At 45.0% G+C, this 22,825-nt stretch overlaps 1 protein-coding gene across 1 annotated transcript in view; it reads left to right on the top strand.

Moving 5' to 3' along the window:
* The first annotated feature begins 343 nt into the window (after window positions 1–343).
* phf12b (PHD finger protein 12b) overlaps window positions 344–22,825 on the top strand; it is a 40,524-nt gene continuing 18,042 nt past the window's right edge. The window contains exons 1-9 of the mRNA XM_061681719.1: window positions 344–1,059; window positions 1,307–1,488; window positions 2,360–2,432; window positions 2,571–3,027; window positions 3,138–3,258; window positions 3,348–3,480; window positions 3,564–3,728; window positions 3,874–4,017; window positions 14,725–15,415. Coding sequence (XP_061537703.1) covers window positions 994–1,059; window positions 1,307–1,488; window positions 2,360–2,432; window positions 2,571–3,027; window positions 3,138–3,258; window positions 3,348–3,480; window positions 3,564–3,728; window positions 3,874–4,017; window positions 14,725–15,415 — 2,032 coding nt within the window. The 5' untranslated portion in view covers window positions 344–993. The remainder of the gene's footprint in view (window positions 1,060–1,306; window positions 1,489–2,359; window positions 2,433–2,570; window positions 3,028–3,137; window positions 3,259–3,347; window positions 3,481–3,563; window positions 3,729–3,873; window positions 4,018–14,724; window positions 15,416–22,825) is intronic.

The raw sequence follows: 22,825 nt of genomic DNA, 5'->3' as shown, positions 1-22,825 counted from the left end.
TTCTATTCTCCAACTAGTGGTTATGTTTTTATTTTATTTTATTTTTTTTCATTTCGATGTTGCAGTTCTACTCTTTGCGAAAGCTTGACAAAAACACTCACATTTACGGGAGTGCTCGGAAGGTGAGGTATCATTTGTAAAAAAAAAAAAAAAAAAAATTAAATGTTTTTGTTGTTGTTGTTGTTGCGGTTAATCGGCTTCATTTGTTGACTGTGTTCCGCGTCTTAGTAACCGGAAATACCGAAAAACCCCACTCGACCAAATTGGTATTGGTTTATGCCGCTGGTCATTCGCGTATCCGCTCCACTGCGCATGCGCGGTCGGCGGTTCGCGGTTGCGCCAAAGCAGGCGGGAGGGGGGGAGAAAGAGAGAAAGAGAGAGAGAGCGATATGATGTTGCTAGCAGCCAGTATAGCTGCATTGGCCTTTTCACAACAATAACATCGTCCAAATTCGAATCTCGGCTTACCTTGCCATTGGATTCCATTGCACAGGCGTGTGGAATTGGTGCAACTTGGATCGCGTCCGCTTTGTCGGCGGTTATGTTTTGGGAGCGCGTCCTCCGTTGACAATGGGAGCGGAGGGCTTTGCAGATTTACACGGCACATTTTTGCAGGAGCAGAAACGAGAAACATGGCTAGCCAGCTAGGCCGCACGCGGGGGTTTTGTAGCAAACAGCGGGCGTATTTGGATACAACCTACGCCATATTGGATTGGTCTTACCGTTAAAAGGCGGTCCGAAGAATTCAGTGTTTTAACAGGCGATTGTCGCTCACTTTGTTTGTTGTGCGGCCCAGCTAGCGACTTCGCTAGTCCCGCAACCTTGACTGCTTTGACGTCGTCGTTAGCGCATTAGCCGGCTAACGAACGCTCCAGTTTCTTGTCCAATTCATTTGGAAACACACAGCGGCGTATTGCCGGGTCAACACTCGTTACCGTTTGCCTAATAGCAATAAGGATTGCCCTTAGAATTTGGTACTCTTGCCCTGGATGAATGTGGGACAAAATGGAGACCCCGACGATTGTGTACGACTTGGATACATCTGGGGGCTTAATGGAGGTAAGGTTTCTTGGCCCAGAAGCCGAGTACTCTTCTCAATACACGTGTTAATATATGTATCTATAATGTTAATTAATTGTATAGTTTAGCCTTTGCTAACAGTCGATGTAATGAGTTGAGGCCACAGTAATGACCCTGAAATTCAAGCCTTTCGGTGGACGTCAAGCTGAATACGCTATGTATAAATAAGTGCAGTATATCGGAAAGTCGTGACCGATTCTCGCAAAAAAAAAAACCACATCCACAGCAAATTCAGACGCTTCTGGCGCCCCCGAAGTCTGAGGAGGTCGAAAAGAGAAGTCGGAAGTTGGGGAGAGACGTCCGGAGAAGCGGCAGGGCCACCAACCACGACACCTGCGATAGTTGTAGAGAAGGAGGGGATTTGTTGTGCTGTGACCACTGCCCTGCAGCCTTCCACCTCCAGTGCTGGTAAATTCTCACTCTTTTCTCAATCCCGCCGGACGAGCTGTGGCCGCTGCTAAAAAAAAAAAAAAAATGGAGTCTGTTTACAATATGGCGACCTCCCTGCTGCTGCTTTCTCTTCTACCGCCATCTTACAAAGCCTTTTAACATGTAGCTTGTGTGTGTGTGTGTGTGGGACGGGGGACGGGGGACTCCTCACTGACAAATAAGAAAGAAAAGGACATTTTCGGATGACGAGGAGAGAGGAGTGTCTCCTGTAATTAGAATAAATTATTTGCTACCACTTAGCGTGTTTTAGTTGAGCAGTGCAACTTTTGGCATTTGGATAAATGGATGCATAACTGCACAGACCACACCGCAAGAGCAGTCTCCACGTATGGTCAAGGTGGAAGCCTTCACCTGGCCAGTCATGAGACTTCATTCAATCTTAGACAAAGCTGTGGTTGTGTGCTTTTCATTCCTAAATGTGGGGTCATTTTGATAGTTGTTGTGTTCCTTTCCTCGCATTGTCTCCCCTGCGGCTGGCCATCAAGTCGTGGTTAACACAAAGCAGCTTTAGCCCATCCTTTATCACTCTTAACTTTGTCATGATGCTTAGTCAGTGCCTTAGTTCTTCTGTCACACACTTGCTTACACACATAACTTGTGCTGCATTTCTAAAATAGGCAAATGATTGAATCCGCAAGCCAAAGCATGCTTTGCATTTCTAAAATGTAGTTACGTCTGTTCAGCAGAAAGAGACAGGTCGTGGATTTCCTTACCAATTTGGGAGTGATTTATTTTTAGTTGCTATATAATTATATTTTCAGACAATGCATATTTGTTATTCTATTTAAAAACTGACAACTGGCTTACCGACTGATTGTTTGAACCATAGTGACCCACCCCTGAGTGAAGAGATGCTTCCTCCAGGAGAATGGATGTGTCATCGCTGCAATGTTCGAAAAAAGGTGGGTTTGTGTGTATTTTATTTTCTTCTTCCACAATTAAATTTCAGTCCTCCGCCAAACCTATTGGTGTTGCCACCGAACTTAAAACAAAAGAATTTCCTGGTAAAAGCTGGGTATTTTTCAAATTATTTCTTTCAGAAGCGAGAGCAAAAGTCTGAACAGACCAACGGCTTGCTGGAAAAGTCCTCTGCTAAGCGCTCTTCCTCTCCAGCTATGGAGCTGGAGCTTGGGGCTGGCCCACTGCGTCTTGATGGCCTTCCTCCAGGGGCTGGAGCAGCAGGGCCTGGTCTTCGCGTGGCCCAGGTACGCCTCTTGGACCGTAGGAGTAGCAGCAGGCCAAGCAGCCGGCCAGGCACGCCAACTTCCAATACTTCGTCGACCCCTACCCCCTCAGAGGAGCAGAACGACGGAGAAGAGGAGGCAGCCGACCCTGAGGATGATGTTCAGGGCGCCGAGCTCGAGAGCAACGCATTGTCATCTCCAATGCCACGTCTTCTCAAGAGGCCTTTTGAGCTGCTTATAGCAGCTGCAATGGAGAGAAATCCCACACAGTTCCAGCTACCCAGTGAACTTACATGTACCACTGCGTTGCCAGGTCAGTCCGTACCTAAACATTGTCAAGTGAAAGTCAGTTAACACAATTCTAACTTGTAATGTGTTCAGCACTTCTTGAGTGATTAACAAACCCCTAATCTGGGTGTTCAGGCAGCAGTAAACGAAGGAGAAAGGAGGAATTGCTTGTGAGGCCGTTCAGGCGACCGCAATATGAACTAGATTCTAATGGTCTGGTACCATTACCAGTCAAAGTCTGTTTTTCATGCAACAGGTATGCAAATCTTGTCTGCACAGGCATATACACAGATCAGTTATATCCTTAATTGTTTTGCAGCAATTATCTTTTGTTACTTCCTGTAGGAGTTGCAGGTTGGCTCCCTTGATACAGTGTGACTATTGTCCTCTCCTCTTCCACACGGACTGTCTGGACCCACCTCTTACAGCTTTCCCTGCTGGAAAATGGATGTGCCCGAATCATGTTGAGCATTTAGTGGTGAGTGGTGTAGGACTGCAAGTTACTGTTTTTCTCTGTTTAAATACAATGCTAATCTTTTCAAAAATACTTTTCTTGCTCAGCTAAGTCAGAGGAGCCTTAGCCTGTCCAGTCGGTGTCAGCTTTTCGATGATTTTCAGGACAGAATGTCCCAACATGCTGTCAAGTTGGATTTCCTACGCAGAGTGCATCGGCAGTTTTCACCAAACTGTCAGACCACTCAGCAGTACAACAAAAGGACCATCAAGGTAGAGTGTGTGTTAGTACATTGTGTGTTTGTGTATCCATTCAGAGAAACTGGAATGTTTCAGAAGTGCCTGTTTTGTTGTGCATATATATATATATATATATATATATATTTTTTTTTTTTTAACAACTGCTGTTTGGTTTCAGGTGCCAGATGCCATCAAGTCTCAGTACAGGAATCCACCCTCCATTGTACATCCTGCAGGGGTGCGCCAGTTGGAGCTGGTGTGTAGTGGTGTCTCTGAACACCAGTCTGCAAAGCACCTCACCACAGAAGCTGAGCAGCAGGAGGTAGGATGGGCGGGGGGCGGGGGACACACACACATCCACAACTAGGTTCCAATCAGTGTCATTTTAATGCATCTTTTAATGCTAGACCATAAAACCGTAACTTAGTGGTGCAACAATACATTAATCTGTATTGAGTCGTTCGATACAATGGTCACGGTTCGGTGCGCACTAATGGCAAACTGTTATTTTACTCTTATTACGTATTTTCTACTGTATAAACCTCTGATGACGAGGAGCTGTGCTAAACTACTCCACGTTACGCCTTTGTTGAGCGCAGATCCATGATGCTGCTCCTCTCACATGTTCATTCTGACCAAGGAAGGGTGCGTTCAAAAATTCACCCTGACACCCTAATCTTTATATTCGCGGGGACGGCGGTCGCGCTGACGTCACTGCGGCTGTCCCATGCGTAGTTGGATTTTATACTCGAGCGCAACCCACGCGCGCAGTTTTGAAAATGTACTGCAGTTCACCTCCAAGTCGGGGGTGTCACTTCAGATGGTATTGGCAAGGACACCACAGGGTGGAGTTTCCTCTGCATTTTTTTGGGCCATTTCCGGTAGCTGTTTTTACTTTCCTTTCCGTAACATGGAACAAAGCAACAACAATGGTGACCGTGGAAAAGATTCTGCTAGAACAAATGGAACTCGATGACCAAGATGATACGTTTAATTATGCTGCAAAATCAATCGAGAAGACGGCAGCGTAGATGGTACGTAGAACCAAGGGGCAATCTGAGTACGTCATTACAGCATGTGACTAAAACGGACCAATCACGATAGATGATCTCCGCAGCGTTCGACGCGCAGCAACAATTTTTGATGTGTGCGCGTCAAGCTACGCAGATGGGCCGTGCAGGGGAATTCGTCGGTCACTTGATGCAATGTGGGGGTTGTCGGCCGTGTGACTGCGGGAGTATAAAGAGGCCTTAACGCTACTCTGAATGTAGCAGAGCAGCGCCGGATGATATTTCCGAACACATCCCAAGCTACTGAGACAGAAGCTAACGCGCCGTTGCAACATGGCCAGTGCCATAGGCCGGCCCGAAATCGAAAATCCTCCCCCATCCTTCAAATCTGCCCTTTGGAACTACCGTATTTTCACGACCATAAGGCGCACTTAAAAGTCTTAAATTTTCTCCGAACTGGACGGGGCGCCTTATAATGTGGCGCGCCTTATGTGTGCGCCGTGTTCCAAAATCTGTAAATGTTGTTATTGTGACTTTGATGAGTGGAGGAACATGGGAATCGAGCAGCCGCGAGAGAATTCAAGATCAACGAATCCACGGTTCGCAAGTGGAGGAAGCAGGAAAACGAGCTTCGCCAAGTCAAGAAGACGAAGCTGAGTTTCCGCAGAAACAAGGCGAGGTAGCCCGAGTTGGAAGACCAACTGGAGCAATGGAATAATGAGCAAAGAACAGCCGGGAGATGCGTCTCTACAGTCACCATTCGACTGAGGGCAATAACGCTTGCAGAAGAAATTAAAATGGAACATTTTCAAGGAGGTCCGTCTTTGTGCTTTCATTTTATGAAACGGCGCCATCTATCCATCCGGGCAAGGACTACTGTGACGCAGCAAATTCCGGTGGATTACAAGGAAAAGCTGGCCATCTTCCGCTCCTACTGCAATAAAAAGATTGCCGACAAACACATCCAGCCCAACCACATCACCAACACGGACGTGGTGCCGCTCACTTTCGACAGAGAAGGGGACCACCACGGTAGCGATACGCACAACGGGGCATGAGAAGTCGGCTTTTACTGTTGTGCTTGGTTGCCATGGTAATGGACAGAAACTGCCACCTATGGTGATTTTTAAGAGGAATATGCTGCCGAAAGAAAAGTTTCCAGCCGAAGTCAACATAAAGGCCAATCAAAAGGGCTGGATGGACGCGTAGAAAATGAGAGAGTGGCTGAGTGAGGTGTACGTAAAGAGACCGGATGTTTTTTTTCCACGCGCCACCGTCCCTGTTGATCTATAACTCCATGCGTGCACATCTCACAGCCGCTGTGAAAAACCAAGTGCAACTAAGACTGGGAGGTAACGCCAGGCCAGTTACGCCACTATATGTGAATGGATTGTGGCTGCTTGGGCTAAGGTATCTGCTTTGACTGTTGTCCGAGCTTTCGCGAAAGCCCCCCGGCAACGAGATTGACTCTGACAATGACGAGAGGGAATCTGGCATGTTTGTTGGAGAACTTGCCCAGCTGTTCATTTTGGATACAGAAGATGAGGACTTTGATGGATTTGTGGATGAGGATTGATCAAAAAATAATGTGAGTACATTGTTAAATAGTTCAATAAAGTACAAGCGAACTCAGTTTTGCTCCCGCTGCCTTTTTCAAAACATTGTTTTAGCGTGCATGCATGCATGCTACCGTATGTTTTACCATGCCTGCGCCCAATAATACGGTGCACCTTATGTATGCGTTAAATACAGAAATAGACCCCGTAGCGGAGACTGCGCCTTTTAATACGGTGCACCATATGGTCGTGAAAATACGGTACTTTGGTTTTAGTATTATGTATGTCCCAGATGACAAGCGTGTCATAGACATACTGTTATATGAAGGTAGAAGGTGAAAAGCAGCGTTCTTCAGACACACCTCCTCAACAGTCACGCTTCTGATGATTTAGACAAAGGTCTCACAGAAGCTGTGGAGGATTGGAAGTTAGTGCGACCAAATGTACAGGTACATCTCAATAAATTAGAAGATGGTAGAAAAGTCTATTTATTTCAGTACTCATACGTTATGTAGATTCATTAAACACTTGGGAAAATACTTTTCAGAGTGCAAATTCCTGCCTAAATTTCTATATTCTAAGTCATTGTTTCTTGATTGTTCCGTAATGTTATAATTTCTAGAGATGGGAAATTTGTGGGTTATGTTTGCTGTAAGTTATAATCATCAAAATTATTATACTGTGCATATATGAAACAATTGAAATATTTCATTCTTTCACCGAACTAAATTAAGCTTTTGACACTTTTCTAATTTATTGCGATGTACCTGTAACTATTAGGCTTGACACGATCAGGATTTTCATGGTTCACGGTGCTTTTATTGTCAATTATTCAATATGCGTATCACATACGGAGGATTGGAATTACGGTACTCAAGGGCCTGCGGTGCTACAAAAGACTACAAATAATATCAATATAAAAATGCTTAATAAAACTGTGGTGTATGCAGTATAAAAAGTATGAATTGAATGTGCAGATATCAAGATCAGGTGATGTGTGCAACATAATCAAGGTCAGAGAACCAAGGCAAATAAGTCATCTATAAATTAGATGACAAACCCACAATGCTGCTAAAGTGGCTGGTACGACCCTGAGTCTCGTGTCTTTGTCTGTGCATGTGCATGTTTGTGGGTCGTCAGCGTTCAGGTGGGCAGAGAGTTCAGATTCTTGACAGCCTGATGAATAAAACTGTTTTTGAGTCAGCTAATCCTGGCCCACAGTCTCCGCCGTCTCCTCCCTGATGCCAGTAGACTGAACAGTGTGTGATGGATGGGTGGCATCCCCCGCTATGCGGAGGGTTTTGTGGGTGAGGCGGTGCTGTAAATGTCCTGCAGGGAGGGAAAAAGAGGTTCCAATGATCTTCTCAGCTGCCCTCACTATGCGATGGAGAGTCTTGCGGCAGGATGCGGTGCAGGCTCCGTACCACACAGTGATCTATGGTCCCTCTGTAGAACGAGGACATGATGGGGGTCGGGGCTCTCGCTCTTCTCAGCTTGCGCAGGTAGTAGAGACGCTAGCCAGTGATGGCGTTTCTGGTCCAGGAGAGGTCCTCTGTGATGTGCACTCCCAGGAACTTGATGCTGCACACACTCTCCACCGCAGCACCGTTGATGTTCAGGGGAGCATGATGGGAGTGTGCTCTTCTGAAGTCCACAACAATCTCCTTAGTTTTTTTCCACATTTAGGAAGAGATTGTCCGTGCAGCCTGGTGGCTCGCGTCATTCCTTTCTCAACCCCGTTGCTGATGAGACCCATCACAGGTGTGTCGTCTGCAAACGTGATGAAGAGGTTGCAGCTGTATGTCGGTGTGCAGTCATAGGTCAGCAGGGTGAGGAAGAGGGGACTCCCTGTCAGAAAGTCCAGCAGCCAGTTGCACATCAGTGTTGAGCCCCAGCTGGTCCAATTTGTAGAGCAGTTGTTGAAGGATGATGGTATTGAATGCTGATCTGAAGTCTATGAACAGCAGACATCATCAGGATGGGAGTGAGCGCTACCGGAGGGTAGTCATTGAGGTAAGCGGGAGATGACTTCTTCGGGACCGGGATGATGGTGGTGGCTTTGAAGCACGTGGGGAAAACACCCTGAGTCAAGGAGGTGTTAAAGATGTCCGCGAAGACATCTGTGAGTTCAGCTGCACAGTCCTTCAGAACACAACCAGGTATGTTCAGCTGCACAGTCCCTCAGAACACGACCAGGTGTGTTATCTGGGCCTGGGGCGTTTCGTGTGTTGATCCAATCGAGAGAACTTCTCACGCTGTCCCGGGTCAGTGTCAACACTGGGTCACCAGGAGTGGGTGGAGTCTTGTGTAAAGGGGTGCTGTTGTGTGCCTCAAAGCGAGCAAAGAAGTAATTTAGCACATTTAGCAGGGAGGTGGAGCTGTCACAGGTCTGTGGTGAGGCTTTATAGTCCATAATTTTGTGAATATCATGCCACAGACTCCTGGTGTCACCGCTGTCACTGAACTGGTGGGCAATCTTCCTGGAGTACTCCCTCTTGGCCTCCCTGATGCCACCGGACAAATTGGCCCTGGCTGTCCTCGGGCCCTCCTCATCCCCAGATCTAAAATCCGCGGTGCGGACCTTCAGTAGTCTGCAGACCTCCCCCCACAGCCATGGCTTCTGATTAGCACGGACAGTGATGGACTTAGTGGTGCTGACATCTTCCATGCACTTGTTGATGTAGGCACTAACAGTCTCTGTGTACTCCTGAAGGTCTATGATGGAGTTGTAGGTGGTAGCCTGTTTGAACATGGTTCAAATGTTGTGGTAATGCCGATACAATCTTTATTTTTTTTGGACAATTGTGCAAAAAGATGCAGTCCTCTAGCAGTTTGAAATGACTAATATAACAATAGTCCAGTGCAATGACCATTGTGCAAAGGGCGCAGAGACTTCAAGAAATGTATGCAGTTTAAAGTAACTAGTTATGCGATAATCTGGGACTTCGATTGTGCAAATGTTGTAGATGCTACTCAGGCACACGAGTGGCCAGTATATACAACAATAACAACAGTTTTTCAAATAGTGCAGCGTGGCGGGACTGCTACAGTGAGTCCACGAGTAATGTATAATTGGCCTGACAGAAATGTGACAACAAACTCAAGACAACAAATTTAACCAGTGGTCTGTAAACTGGCATGAGCATAACAGTGAGATGGTCTGAGGCGCAGAGGTGAGGGAGGGGAAGGGCCTTGTAGGCCCCTCTCAGTGGGCTAAAACATTGTCCAGAGTGTTATTTCGGTGTGTTGGAAAGTCAATGTTTGAGTAGAGTTTAGGAAACAGCCTTGGGTTCAGCATTGTTCAAGTCCCCAGCTTGGATGAGGAAAGCATCTGGGTTGCCCGTCAAGCTATTCACTGACATGATGGTATTGGTCATTTAGTGCCTCACTCCTGTTATTGCTGGAGTTTGGGGGAATACAGACTCAACAAACAGTATGGCAGTGAATTCCCTTGGTAAATAAATGTATCGGTACTTCAGAGCCATAAACTCCAGGAGTGGTGAGCAGTGTTGACTGACCGAGATGGCGTCCCGGCACCAGGCGTCATAGATGTAAACACACAGTCCGCTGTCGCGAGTCTGACCTCCCTCGAGAGTTCTTTCTGCTCGTTAGCACGCTAGCCGGTCGAGCTGAATGGCACTGTCTGGAACGCTGCTGTTAAGTCATGTTTCCACAAACACAAAAACAGCACTCTCCCATAGTCTTATGGGTAGAGCGGAGCAGTTGAATGTAATCCAGCTTCTTGACCTTTGCTGTTCATGGTGCCTCCACTCTGGGCGCGACGCAGGAGTGGGGGTTGCAGCTGTTGTAGGCACCTGGAGCAGACCGGAGTTCCGTAGCTGAGAGTAGCGTTTTAACTCCGTAAAAGTAGTTCTGCCAATGTCGAGCAGAAGCTTACGACTGTATCTGCGCCTTGGAACATGTAGACATGACAAAGACGGATTAAAACACTGACGTATAAATTGGAATAGCCGCTGCGTATGCACGCGCTGCCACCTTGAGTAACTAAGCTGGTATCGATCACCGAGTTTAAAAAAAACGATAACCGATCACCGATCCGATCACAAGGTGAGGAATGTGTCTATTTAACGGACTTGTTAATTTATTTTATGTACTTGTGTACTATGTACTGAGTGTCTTCAAAAATATTTTCTAGTCAGGTCATGTATTCTAATCAGTCAGGTCAAACCAGCGTTACAACATGACAGAAATAATGGGTGCTAACTTGCTGTAATTAAATTACTTTATTGTAATTAAATTACGTCACACACACACAAACTTTAGAGCATGATTCAACATAACGCCGGCATGGTTACGTACAACCGTTAGTGCTGGCACTAGCTTGCAAGGCTACATAATGTTTTGTTGGCTGCTTGTGAGCTCTATCGTATTAAAGGTCAGAGGACAAAGATTTTAAATATTTTCTTGACGACTCTAGAACCCCTTTACAAACTACATCTGCCATTACAAAGTGATTATATAGCAGATATACGGCAGTTAAATTGATAAATATGATGAAGAATGCGCCTTCTGCTTTTTGCGTCCAGCGCCTTCCGGTCTTCGTCTCTTTCCGGCGCTGTGACGTCTCACAAGCCAAACATCCTGTTCATTCGGCGTTGTTTGCTATTGTTCCATGCTGGTGTTCCCGTCCTTGTATATTTGTTGTCATATGATTTAACGATGTCACGATGGTTTATTGTGTAGCCTTTGGTTGTACAAATGGTTCAGGCAGTGGGAAGAGTTTTTTTTGGCTATCCAAGTGAAGAAGGAAAACGTGACCAGTGGGTAGGGAAAGTCAATCCCGAGGAGTTTTTTTAACCACCTCGGTGACCTCAACCCCAGAGATAGGAGAGCCTGCCTCAGAGAACCCAGACTCTGCTCCATCCCCACTATACACAGTGTTGATGGTGCACTGCGCTGTCCTGGTGCCAAGTGTTCATTATGGGCAATCCGTGATGAGCACAGAAGTCCAATCACAGAACACCGCTTATCGGGGGGGGTGGGGCGTTCCTCCCAATCACTTCCCTTCCAGGTCTCACTGTCATTGCCCACGTGAGCATTGAAGTCCCGCAACAGAACGATGGAGTCCCCAGCGGGTGCGCTCTCCAGCACCCCCTCCAAGGACTCCAAAAAGGGTGGGTACTCTGAACTGCTGTTTAGTGCATAGGCACAAACAACAGTCAGGACCCGTCCCCCCACCCAAAGGCGGAGGGAGGCTAACCCTCTCGTCCACCGGGGTGAACCCCAACGTCCAGGCGCCGAGCCGGGGAGCAATAAGTATACCCACACCTGCTCGGCGCCTCTTACCGTGGGCAACTCCAGAGTGGAAGAGAGTCCAACCCCTCTCGAGAGGACTGGTACCAGAGCCAAAGCTGTGCGTGGAGGCAAGTCAGACTATATTTAGTCGGAACTTCTCAACCTCACACACCAGCTCGGGCTCCTTCCCTGCCAGGGCAGTGACGTTCCACGTCCCTGGAGCCAGCTTCTGTGGCCGGGGATCATATTGCCAAGGTCCCAGCCTTCGGCCACCACCCAGCTCGCATTGCACCCGACCCCTATGGCCCCTCCCACAGGTGGTGAGCCCATGGGAAGGGGGACCCACGTTACGCTTTCGGGCTGTCCCCGGCCGGGCCCCATGGGTGCAGGCGCTTGCCTTCGACCCCCACCTGCAGGCGTGGCTCCAGAGGGGGGCCCCGGTAACCCGCGTATGGGCAAGGGAAACCCGAGTCCATTTTTTATCGTCATCAGAAGTGGTCTTTGAGCCGTGCGTTGTCTGATCCCTCACCTAGGACCTGTTTGCCATGGGTGACCCTGCCAGGGGCATAAAGCCCCAGACAACTTATCTTCTAGGATCAGTGGGACACACAAACCCCTCCACTACGATAAGGCGGCGGCTCAAGTTTACATACCCTGACAGAATTTTTTTTTTTTTTTTTTTAATTAATCTGACAGATGACTGAGCAACAATCATTAATTTATTTTTGGTTATGTTTTGTTTAATGATAATGCTTTTATGAAATGCTTGACCGTTTAATTTGAATACCATTAAAATAAAAGTAAATGTTTCTTCTGGTCCTTCATGTTTTCTTTAAATAATTGTACCCATCTTACAAATTCTGCCTGGGTAATCAAACATGAGCACAACTGTGTGTTTTCTAATTTACTAAATAAAAGTAGGGTTGTGAATTTCAAAATAAGAGCAAGTAAATTTAAAAAAGGATTAAGTGTTCAAACCAAGTGCTTAACTTCAGAATCCATCCATTTTCTGAGCCGCTTATCCTGACAAGGCGTGGGAGTGCTGGAGCCTATCCCAGCTATCATCGGGCAGGAGGCGGGGTACACCCTGAACTGAACTGGTTGCCACCCAATCGTAGGGCACACATAAAACAACCATATGTACTCACATTCACACCGACGGGCAATTTAGAAACTTCAATTGCATTTTACCATGTACCATGCATGTTTTGGGGATGTGGGAGGAAACTGAGAAAACCCACGCAAGCACGGGGAGAACATGCAAACTCCACACAGGCGGGGCCGGGGATTGAACCCCGGTCCTCAGAACTGTGAGGCAGACGCTCTAACCAGTTTTCCATCGTGCCGCCCTTCAGAATAATTCTTTGAAAAAAAACCGAACAAAATACAGATAATGCTTCATGTTTTGATCATATCGGTAGAAGCAAAATCATGCATTGCAAAAATGTATTATACATAGGTAGAAGGGTTTTCCAGAATTTTCAGGTCAACTTTGGGGGTGCGTATTATTCATGGGAGAAATTACGATATGTGACCCGGAAATACGTCAGTCCCATTCTGTGCCTGCATTGCGTCACAGCACCAGTAAACAACAGCGGCCAAGTCTGGAACGGCATTTTAAGTGACAAATGGAAACTATTTTTGTACACATTTGTTCAGTCCCAAACGGTCCGTTTTATCCAATATCCGTTTTATCGGGGTCTGTTTTATCGAGGCTCCACTGTATTCACTCTTTTGAGCACTCCACTGTCTGAGAAGAGTAGAAAAATGCTGTCTTCTCCCTTACTCTGCGGGAACTGTGTTGCATTATGCCAGCCTGGATGTTTCTTTTTCGACAGCCCATCTTCATTTTACGTACAGCTTAACCTCACTAGGGTCGCAAGTGAAAATAGTTAGGTTAGATGCATTGAAGTAAGCCTGTTTTGTTTAAAAAAAAACATCGCTGTAATGTTTTAATGTAGAAGGAACAAGCATGGGCGCGTGCGCACACACTCACACAAAGAAATTGTATTCTAAGAACTGGAGTAATTTATTTACCATCCCAATACAGTGGACCCCCACCATTCATGGGGGATAGGGACTGGGCTGGATCGCGAATTGCGAAAATCCACAGATAATTGATCCTCATTATAAATGCATTGTAAAAAGACTTTTTTTTTTTTTTTTTTCTCTTTTTCTTACACCAAAAATTTTTGAAGCAGGGATAAACTGCTAATAAGTGTTAGCTGAATTAGTTCCGTCCCGCAAAAATAAAAAAAAATAAAAGAAAAATGAAAGAAAATTGGGGGTAAAAAAAGAAAAATCAGCAAATAAGTGAATCAATTGGGTGCCAAACCTGGAGTATGCGGGCATCCACAGTACATTGTTACTTACTTTTTGTGGTTTCCACTGTTTTTCTTTCCACTGTTTGGTTTCCACTGTTTTTTTTTTTTTTTTTAAAAAGAATACAATTTTTAAAAAAAATCCTTCTTAACCACCACTTTTTGTTCTATTTTAATTGTCAGAACGGAAGTTATTTTTTTCGCTTGTATTTTGTTTTAAATGGGAAAAAAAAAATACATTTTGCTTTGAATATTACTGTATTATCGCTTGTGGCCTGACCAAACCCAATAAATGGACCTTTGATTCATTGAAAAATTCCTTGTTCCCCTTTAAGGATTTGTATTTGAGTACCCCTGATTATAGCGTTAGGGCTGTGTGGCTGTGGTTCTTAGGAAGGTGACCATCTGATGTGACAGTGGCACCACATCACAGAGCAAGTGCTCTGGTATTCTGCAACTTAAATGCGGACGCATGAGAGTGACGTGGCCTGTTGTTATTGATGCAAGTGATGTGTAAATTGATCTGTGTATAATTAGTCTCTCACAGCCTGATTTAAATATTAAATGCTTATTTGCTAGGACTTAGGAGGTTTGCCTATATGAATGCACACAATTGTAACACTGTTGGGTTTTTGAAATGGTGAGAACCATGTTTTGTAGAGCTCCATTTTGTTTCAAATAAAATATTTTAACCATAAAAATTTGGATCACTACAAATACTGCAAAAAAATAGTAATTAAGGAAAACAGAAATCTCTAGAAAAAAATAGAAAATTCAAAATAATGAAATCAAATTAGAGCCTTCTGAATTGTAATTGATTGAAATCATGAGGTGGTCACGTTACATATAATTTACTCTTAAATTTTGTCCTGTTGTCTCAAAACAGTGGCTTCAGGATGTCATCGCCCTCCAGTGCAGCATCATGCGCCACTTGTCCACCAAGCAAAATACTTCATCCACCTCGCCATCGGCACAGGTGGACTCTGACAATAAAGACAAGTGTAAATCTTGTACATCATCAGAGGATGTGAAAACTAAACCCTCTTTCCAAAAGACTTCTTCTTCTCCTGGCCCCTACTCTAAACTCTGCAGTACATCTGATGACCCCCAGGGGTGCTCTTCAACACAGGGCACCCTAACACAGCAAGTTGGTTCTAAATGCAGCATGCAACCCTGCCAGAACTGTAGGAAACATAATGGAATTCTACCAGATGAGTGTCACCATTCCAAAGCAAATGGACCATTGGACTATAACAGTGAATCCCAGTATTGCGTACAAGGAGTCCCACAGCACAGATTAAAGCCCTGCACAGACACACCTGACTCAGCTGCTGCTGTCCTGGTGAACCACATAGGAACCGAAACACTCAAAAAGGAGCCTGAGAGCACCACAGAAGCTTGCACTCCAAAACATAATTCTGTATCCACAACCACATGCTCTCAAAACAACCAGCAGTACCATAGGAGCCAGGCAGAGCTCCAGATTGAGTGTCTGAGCAACAGCATAAAACCGTCTGACTCCATCACCAGTCAAGAGCAACAGCCAAGCAACATTGAATCGTCATCACCAACTCCAGGTACACACGCGCTTGTCAAACTCCTTTTTGCCACAGGCCACATTGTAACAGGGCTGTACACTCACCTTTGCACTAGTAGCACTGGTGCGACCAACTGAAAAAGTTGGTCGCACCAGTGCCAACTGAAAAAGTTGGTCGCCCCAGCACATGATTCGGTTGCACCTTTTGTTTTTTATTATTATAATTATTTTTTTTAATTTTTATTATTATTTTTTTTTGGGAGGCACAAGACTTTCACTGTTCTGCCGGTCCTCCAGTTTTAATGCATCATACACCCATCTGTGTGGGAGGGGAAGGCTCGGGCTGGGACACTTGGCCAGGTGTCCCGGCACTCTGGCCTGCTCTCTGGCCCGCCATGCTTCTCTCCCGCAGATATTTAATGCACTACATACATTTGCATATCCTTTGGGGAGCTGGTCGGTCTAGGTGGGGGTGACGGTGGCGGGTCATTATTGCCCTATGGCAGTCTCGCCTCACGCCCACCAGTTTCTCCCAATTTAATGCACTTCACCCCACCACACACAATAACTGTACAGGGATAATGGTTGCCAGTTAGGGACCTGGTAACAATCAGAATCAGAATCATCATTATTTGCAAAGTATATCCAAAAACCCACAAGGAATTTGTCTCCGGTAGCCGCTCTAGTACGACAACAGACAGAGAACACTTTTGAGACATAAAGACATTGACAAAAAGAGGCACTGAGCAATAAAAGGTTGCTAGTTATCTGGTAATGCCCGTACAAACTTTTTTTGTTGTTTTTTTGTTTTTAACAATTGTGCAAAAAGATGCAGAGTTCTCTAGCACTTAGAGCAGTTTGAAAGACTAATATAACAATAGCCTGGTGCAATGACAATTGTGCAAAGGGCGCCGAGACTTCAAGGAATAGTAGTGCGATAATCTGGGACAATGTTGATTGTGCAAATGTTGCAGATACTCCTCAGTCAGTGTGCAAATGGGGCAGATGCTACTCTGGCATGAGTGGCCAGTATTGGTCAACAACAGATATGCAAATAGTGCAGCGTGGTGAGACTACTATAGTGAGTGCACGAGTAATATACAATTGGCCCCACAGAAATGTGACAACAAACTCAAGACAAAACAATTGCCATGTTGCAATGGAATTGTAGGTTAGCTGTTTAAGAAGTTGATTGCAAGAGGGAAGAAGCTGTTGAATGTCTGCTAGTTCTAGTTTGCATTGCAATCGTAATAGGGTGGGTGGTGGGTTTTCACATTTCTCTTGGTTGGACTTCTGGGGCCTGCGCCCCCCTACCCTTTGGTTTCCTTTCCCCTCTCTTGGCGCCCTCGCCCGTCCTTGCTCACGGGCGCTTAACTTGGGCTTGCTTTGGCAAGCTATGACTTTTTTTGGGTGGCTACTGGCTCCCGCGTTGGACCCTGTTGATGGATGGGGCCCCCCATGCTCTCCTGGGTTGATGGGGGCAGCGGGGCTTGCTGGGTGGGGAGGGCGGGGTCCGGTGCCCATGCCCCTCCACTTGGGACTGGTCGGGGCGCTTCGGTCAGGCTCGAGACCTCCCTGGGTCATCGGTGGCGTCCCCCTGGATGTTGTCCGGGCTCACCCTCCCTCGATGTGCCGGTTCAGCAACTCCGTACACCAGTTGAGTAACATGCATTTTATATGGTGTTCATTCACTAATAAGTTTGATAGGAACACTATAGACTTTCATTACTTGTGCTGGGATCACTAATAACAACACAGGTTATACTAACATTTCAACTCACAGGTTCTTACAGGTGTTTAGGCACTAAAAAAGAATCCCACCACACCACTCGACAGTAGCACTGCCTTGCTCGTTTTCCCACATCCTGTCCAGTCCCTTTTCTGTCCTCTCTTATCTTTTGATTAGTTAATGCATGTCCTCACCGGGTGTCTCCCACCCCCAAATCTACAAATAACTGGTGTAATCTTACTTGTGTTCAAATATCTAGACTGTCTCACTGTTGTTCTGCTGTGGGTTTCACCCCTGTCCTCTTGTCCACTCTGCCCCTCTGTCTGTCCCCTAAAACCCTTTTCTGTCCGGCTGCATTTTCGATAAACATCAGAATAATATATATACTTACTTTTTTTTTTTTAAATAAGCAGAGGGAGTATTTCAAACTCCCATGTTGCACAGCAAAACTGTTCCACCACAAAGGCATACAGATCCACCATTCTGCAAGGCCATGCAGCTGACAGGACAGGTTTAAAACAGTTTTTTTTTTTTTTTTTTTTTTTTTAAACATACAGTATGACAATGCATGTTGATGAATAGTTGTCTTAATTGGCATACTGTACTTTCATGAAGTACAGTTTGACAGTGACTTGATATATTTGCCAAATATTTTCCTGGGAACAAGAATTTTGTCTCTATAGGGCAGGAGAATTGGTTTGAAATCATGGCAAAACAATAATGAATTGTAAACAAAATCCATACGTGATCAACACTAGTCGTACATGATGAAACCTGTCTGGAATGCCAATCACATGCCAATTGCAAAATGTTATATATATAATATAATACATATATAATATATAACATAATATATAACATTTGTGTATGAACTGTATTTTAAACAATGCATTTACATCGATTAAAATCATTACGTTAACTGTGCATGAAATTCGCATTTCAAGTAACAGAAGTATATGGATTTCCCTATAGTGCATACAGCAGAATGTTTTTATTTAAAAAAAACAAAAAAAAAACGCTGTAATTTTTTTTTTTTCTTCTTCTCGCTCTGAAAAATACAACAGGCACCACACGGCTACCTTTAACAAGCCGTGCGCTGTACAAAATTAGTTGTTGGTTCAGAAAAAAAGAAGTCATTATTTCCACAGATATTTTTAGCTCGTTGAGTACATGAGTTACAGTGCTGTGAAAATTTGCCCCCTTCTCAAATTCTTATATTTTTGCATAGTTTCTCCGCTTTATTATCATCAAACAAATGTAAATATCAGACAAATATAACCCAAGTGAACTTAAAATGCTGTTTTTAAATGATTTAATTTAATAAGGAAAAAAACTATTCAAAGTCACCTGGCCCTGTGTGAAAAAATAATCACCCCTGCCCCCTTTGTTAAATCATGAATTGTGGCTAATCACAACTTTTGGTGAATTTTCATTGATCACACACACCCAAGCCTGATTACCTCCAGAACTGGTCAATCGAGAAATCACTGAAACCTAATGTGTCCCGACAATATCAAGTCGGACAAAAGATCTAAAAAGGCTACAACAAAATGACACGATGCAAAGAAATTCCGGAATAGTTGAGAAATAACGTAATTGACATCTATCAGTCTGGAAAGGGTTACCAAAGCCCTTTCTAAAGCTTTAGGATTCATGTTAACCATAAGGAGAGCCATTATCTTCATGTGGAAAAAAACATGGAACAAGGGATTAACCTTCCCAGGAGTTGCTGGCCTACAAAGATTACCCCCGAGAAAACGGCAATGATTCATCCAAGAAGCCAGAAAGGAACTCACGAAAACTTTCCTTGCCTCTGTTAAGGTCAGTGTTCATGACAATAATAAGGAAGAGACTGGGCAAAAATAGTATCCATAGCAGAGGCCCAAGGTGAAAAGCTTTGCTGTACATAAAGAACATAAAGGCTCGTCTTACTTTTTCAAACAAAAACAAAAAAAACAATGATTCCCAAGACTTTTGGGAGAATATTATATGGACTGGCAAGATGAAAGTTGAGCTTTTTGGAAGGTGTGCGTCTTGTTACATCTGGCATAAATGTAGCACAGCATACCAACAGTCAAATGTGGTGGTAGTGTGATGGTCTTGGGCTGCTTTTCTCCTTCAGGACCTGGACAACTTGCTGTGATGGAACCGTGAATTCCGCTCTTTAACATAAAATTCTGAAGGAGAATCTTCAGCCGTGAGTTTGTGACCTAAAGCTGCAGCGCACTTGGGCTCTGCAGGAGGATAACGATCCAAAACACACCAGCAAGTCAACGTCTGAATGGCTTAAAAAACAAAATTAAGGTTTTGACGTGACCTAGTCAAAGTCTGGACTTGAATCCGAATGAAATGCAGTGGCGTGACCTTAAAAAAGGCCGTTCATGCTCGAAAACCCTCCATTGTTGCTGAATTCAAACAATTCTGCAAGGAAGAGTGGGTCACAATATCTCCACAGAGATGTAAAAGACTCATTGCCAGTTATAGTAGAAAACGCTTGATTTTAGTTGCTGAGGATTGCCCAACCAGTTATTAGATTTAGGGGGCCATTACTTTTTAACAGAAGGCCAGGTAACTTTCAATAGGTTTTTTTAAAAATCACCTTTTAAAAACAGCATTTTAAGTTCTCTTGCGTTATATTTGTCTATTTACATTTGTTTGATGATCTTAAACATTAAGAAATGAAAAAAAACAGAAAGTATTCACACCCTTTCAGATTGTCCACATTTTGCGGTATTCTAGACTTATTCTAAAGCTAAATTGAGTATCGTTTTCTTAAAAAAATACAAATCTACATAAAATATCCCATAATGACAAAGTGAAAAAATATTTGTGTAAAAACTGTAAACAGCCAAACATACAACCTCAATTCCAATGAAGTTGGGACGTTGTGTTAAACAAAAATAAAAACAGAATACAAAGATTTTCAAATCATGTTAAACCTAGATTTAATTGAATACACTACAAAGACAAGATATTTCATGTTCAAACTGATAAACTTTATTGTTTTTAGCAAATAATCATTATCTTGGAATTTTATGGCTGTAACACGTTCCAAAAGAGCTGGGACAGGTGGCAAAAAAGACTGAGAAAGTTGAGCAATGCCCTGTTTGGAACATCCCACAGGTGAACAGGCTAATTGGAAACAGGTGGGTGCCATGATTGAGTATAAAAGGAGCTTCCCTGAATTACTCAGTCATTCACAAGCAAAGATGGGGCGAGGTTCACCTCTTTCTGAACAAGTGCGTGAGAAAATAGTCAACAAGTTTAAGGACAATTACAAGGAATTTAGGGATTTAATCATCTCTGGTCCATAATATCATGAAAAGGTTCAGAGAATTTGGAGAAATCACTGCATGTAAGCGGAAAGGCCGAAAACCAACATTGAATGCCCGTGACCTTTGATCCCTCAAGCGGCACTGCATTAAAAACCAACATCAATGTGTAAAGGATATCACGACATGGGCTCAGGAACACTTCAGTAAACCAATGTCAGCAAATACAATGTCGGCGCGACATCCGTAAGTGCAACTTGAAACTCTACTATGCAAAGCAAAAGCCATTTATCAACAATACCCAGAAATTCTCCCGGCTTCTCTGGGCCCAAGCTCATCTAAGATGGACTGATGCAAAGTGGAAAAGTGTTCTGTGGTCCGACGAGTCCACTTTTCAAATTGTTTTTGGAAATTGTATACGTCGTGTCCTCTGGGCCAGAGAGGAAAAGAACCATCCAGACTGTTATGGACGCAAAGTTCAAAAGCCGTTGAAGAAGCTGTTGGAATGTCTGCTAGTTCTAGTTTGCATTGATCGGTAGCACCTACCTGAGGGAAGGAGCCAGAAGAGCTGGTGACCGGGATGTGGAGGGTCCGAGAGGGTTTTGCACGCTCTTGTCTTAGTTCTGGCTGCGTGCAAGTCCTCAAGGGTGGGTAGTGAGGTACCGACAATCCTTTCAGCAGTTTTGATTCTCCGTTGGAGTCGGAGTTTGTCCTTTTTTGTAGCAGCACCAAACCAGACTGTGATGGAAGAACACAGCACTGATTCGATGACCGCTGTGTAGAACTGCCTCAGCAGCTCCTGTGGCAGGCCGTGCTTTCTCAGAAGCCGCAGGAAGTACATCCTCTGCTGGGCCTTTTTGAAGACGGAGTTGATGTTGTTTGCCCACTTCAGGTCCTGAGAGACTGCAATACCCAGGAACTTGAAGGTCTCGACGGTTGACACAAGGCAGCTGAACAGCCTGAGGGGCAGCTGTGGCAAAGGATGCCTCCCGAAGTCCACGATCATCTCTACAGTCTTGAGCATGTTCAGCTCCAGGTTGTGTCGGCTGCTCCACTTCCTGTCGATATGCAGACTCGTCACAGTCCTTGATGAGGACGATGACAGTGGTGTCATCTGCAAATTTCAGGAATTTGACACCCGGGTGCGTTGCGGTGCAGTCGTTCATGTAGAGTGAGAAGAGCAGCGGAAAGAGGACACAAGCTTGGGGCGCCCCAGTGCTGATGCTGCGTGTGGATGAGGTGGCCTCCCCCAGCCTCACGTGCTGTGTCCTGCCCATTAGGAAGCTGTAAATCCACTGGCAGATGGCAGGTGAGACGCTGAGCTGGAGAAGCTTGGATGAAAGGAGTTCAGGGATGATGGTGTTGAACGCTGAGGTGAAGTCCACGAACAGTATCCTCGCGTAGGTCCCTGCACTGTTGAGGTGTTCTAGGATGAAGTGCAGTCCCATGTTGACTGCATCATCCGCAGACCTGTTGGCTTGGTAGGCAAACTGCAGGGGGTCCAGCAGGGGACCTGTGACACTCTTGAGCTGGTCCTGCACGAGACGTTCAAAGGACTTCATGACCACAGATGTCAAGGAGACAGGCCTGTAGTCATTTAGACCCAAGATTGAAGGTTTCCTGGGGACTGGAATGATGGTAGAGCGTTTGAAACATGATGGTACTTCGCACAGTTCCAGAGATGTATTGAAGATCTGAGTGAAGACTGGAGCAAGCTGGTCCGCGCAGACTTTGAGGCAGGATGGGGACACATTGTCTGGGCATGCCGCGTTGTTAATCCTTTGTTGTTTGAAGATGGTTAACGCAGAAGTCGGTGGTGTGATAGTGGTCGGTGGTGCGGCTGGGTGGGTGCGGGCTGTGAAAGTGTCCTTTTCAAATCTGCAGTCGAAGGTATTCAAGTCGTTGGCTCGTGTGCTATTGTTCTCAGCTTGGGGGGATCGTCGCTTGTAATTAGTCAGCGATTGGAATGCATGCCAGACTGATTTAGAGTCGTTAGCGCTAAACTGTTTTTCCAACTTTGCTGCATAGTTCCTCTTTGCAATGTTAATTTCTTTAATCAGCTGGTTTCTAGCGCGATTATACAGGGCCCTGTCCCCGCTTTGATATGCGTCCTCCTTAGCTTGGCGAAGCTGCTTAAATTTGGCAATGAACCACAGCTTGTTGTTGGTTGAATGTGCGAAATGACTTTGTTGGTCCACACGCATCTTCACAGAAACTGATATAGGATGTGACAGTGTCCGTATATTCATCCAGGCTGCCAGCTGCATTTTCAAAGACACTCCAGTCTGTTGCAGTCTAAACAGCTTTGAAGTTCCATCTTTGCATCATTGGTCCACTTTTTCACTGTTTTCACTGTAGGGTTCGCACATTTAAGTTCTTGCCTGTACGTCGGTATGAAGTGAATTAAGCAGTGATCAGACGAGCCCAGGGCTGCACGAGGTATAGCACG

Source organism: Phycodurus eques, chromosome 7 (genome assembly GCF_024500275.1).
Source record: "Phycodurus eques isolate BA_2022a chromosome 7, UOR_Pequ_1.1, whole genome shotgun sequence".
NCBI lineage: Eukaryota > Metazoa > Chordata > Actinopteri > Syngnathiformes > Syngnathidae > Phycodurus > Phycodurus eques.
This window is presented reverse-complemented; position numbering and strand designations above follow the sequence as displayed.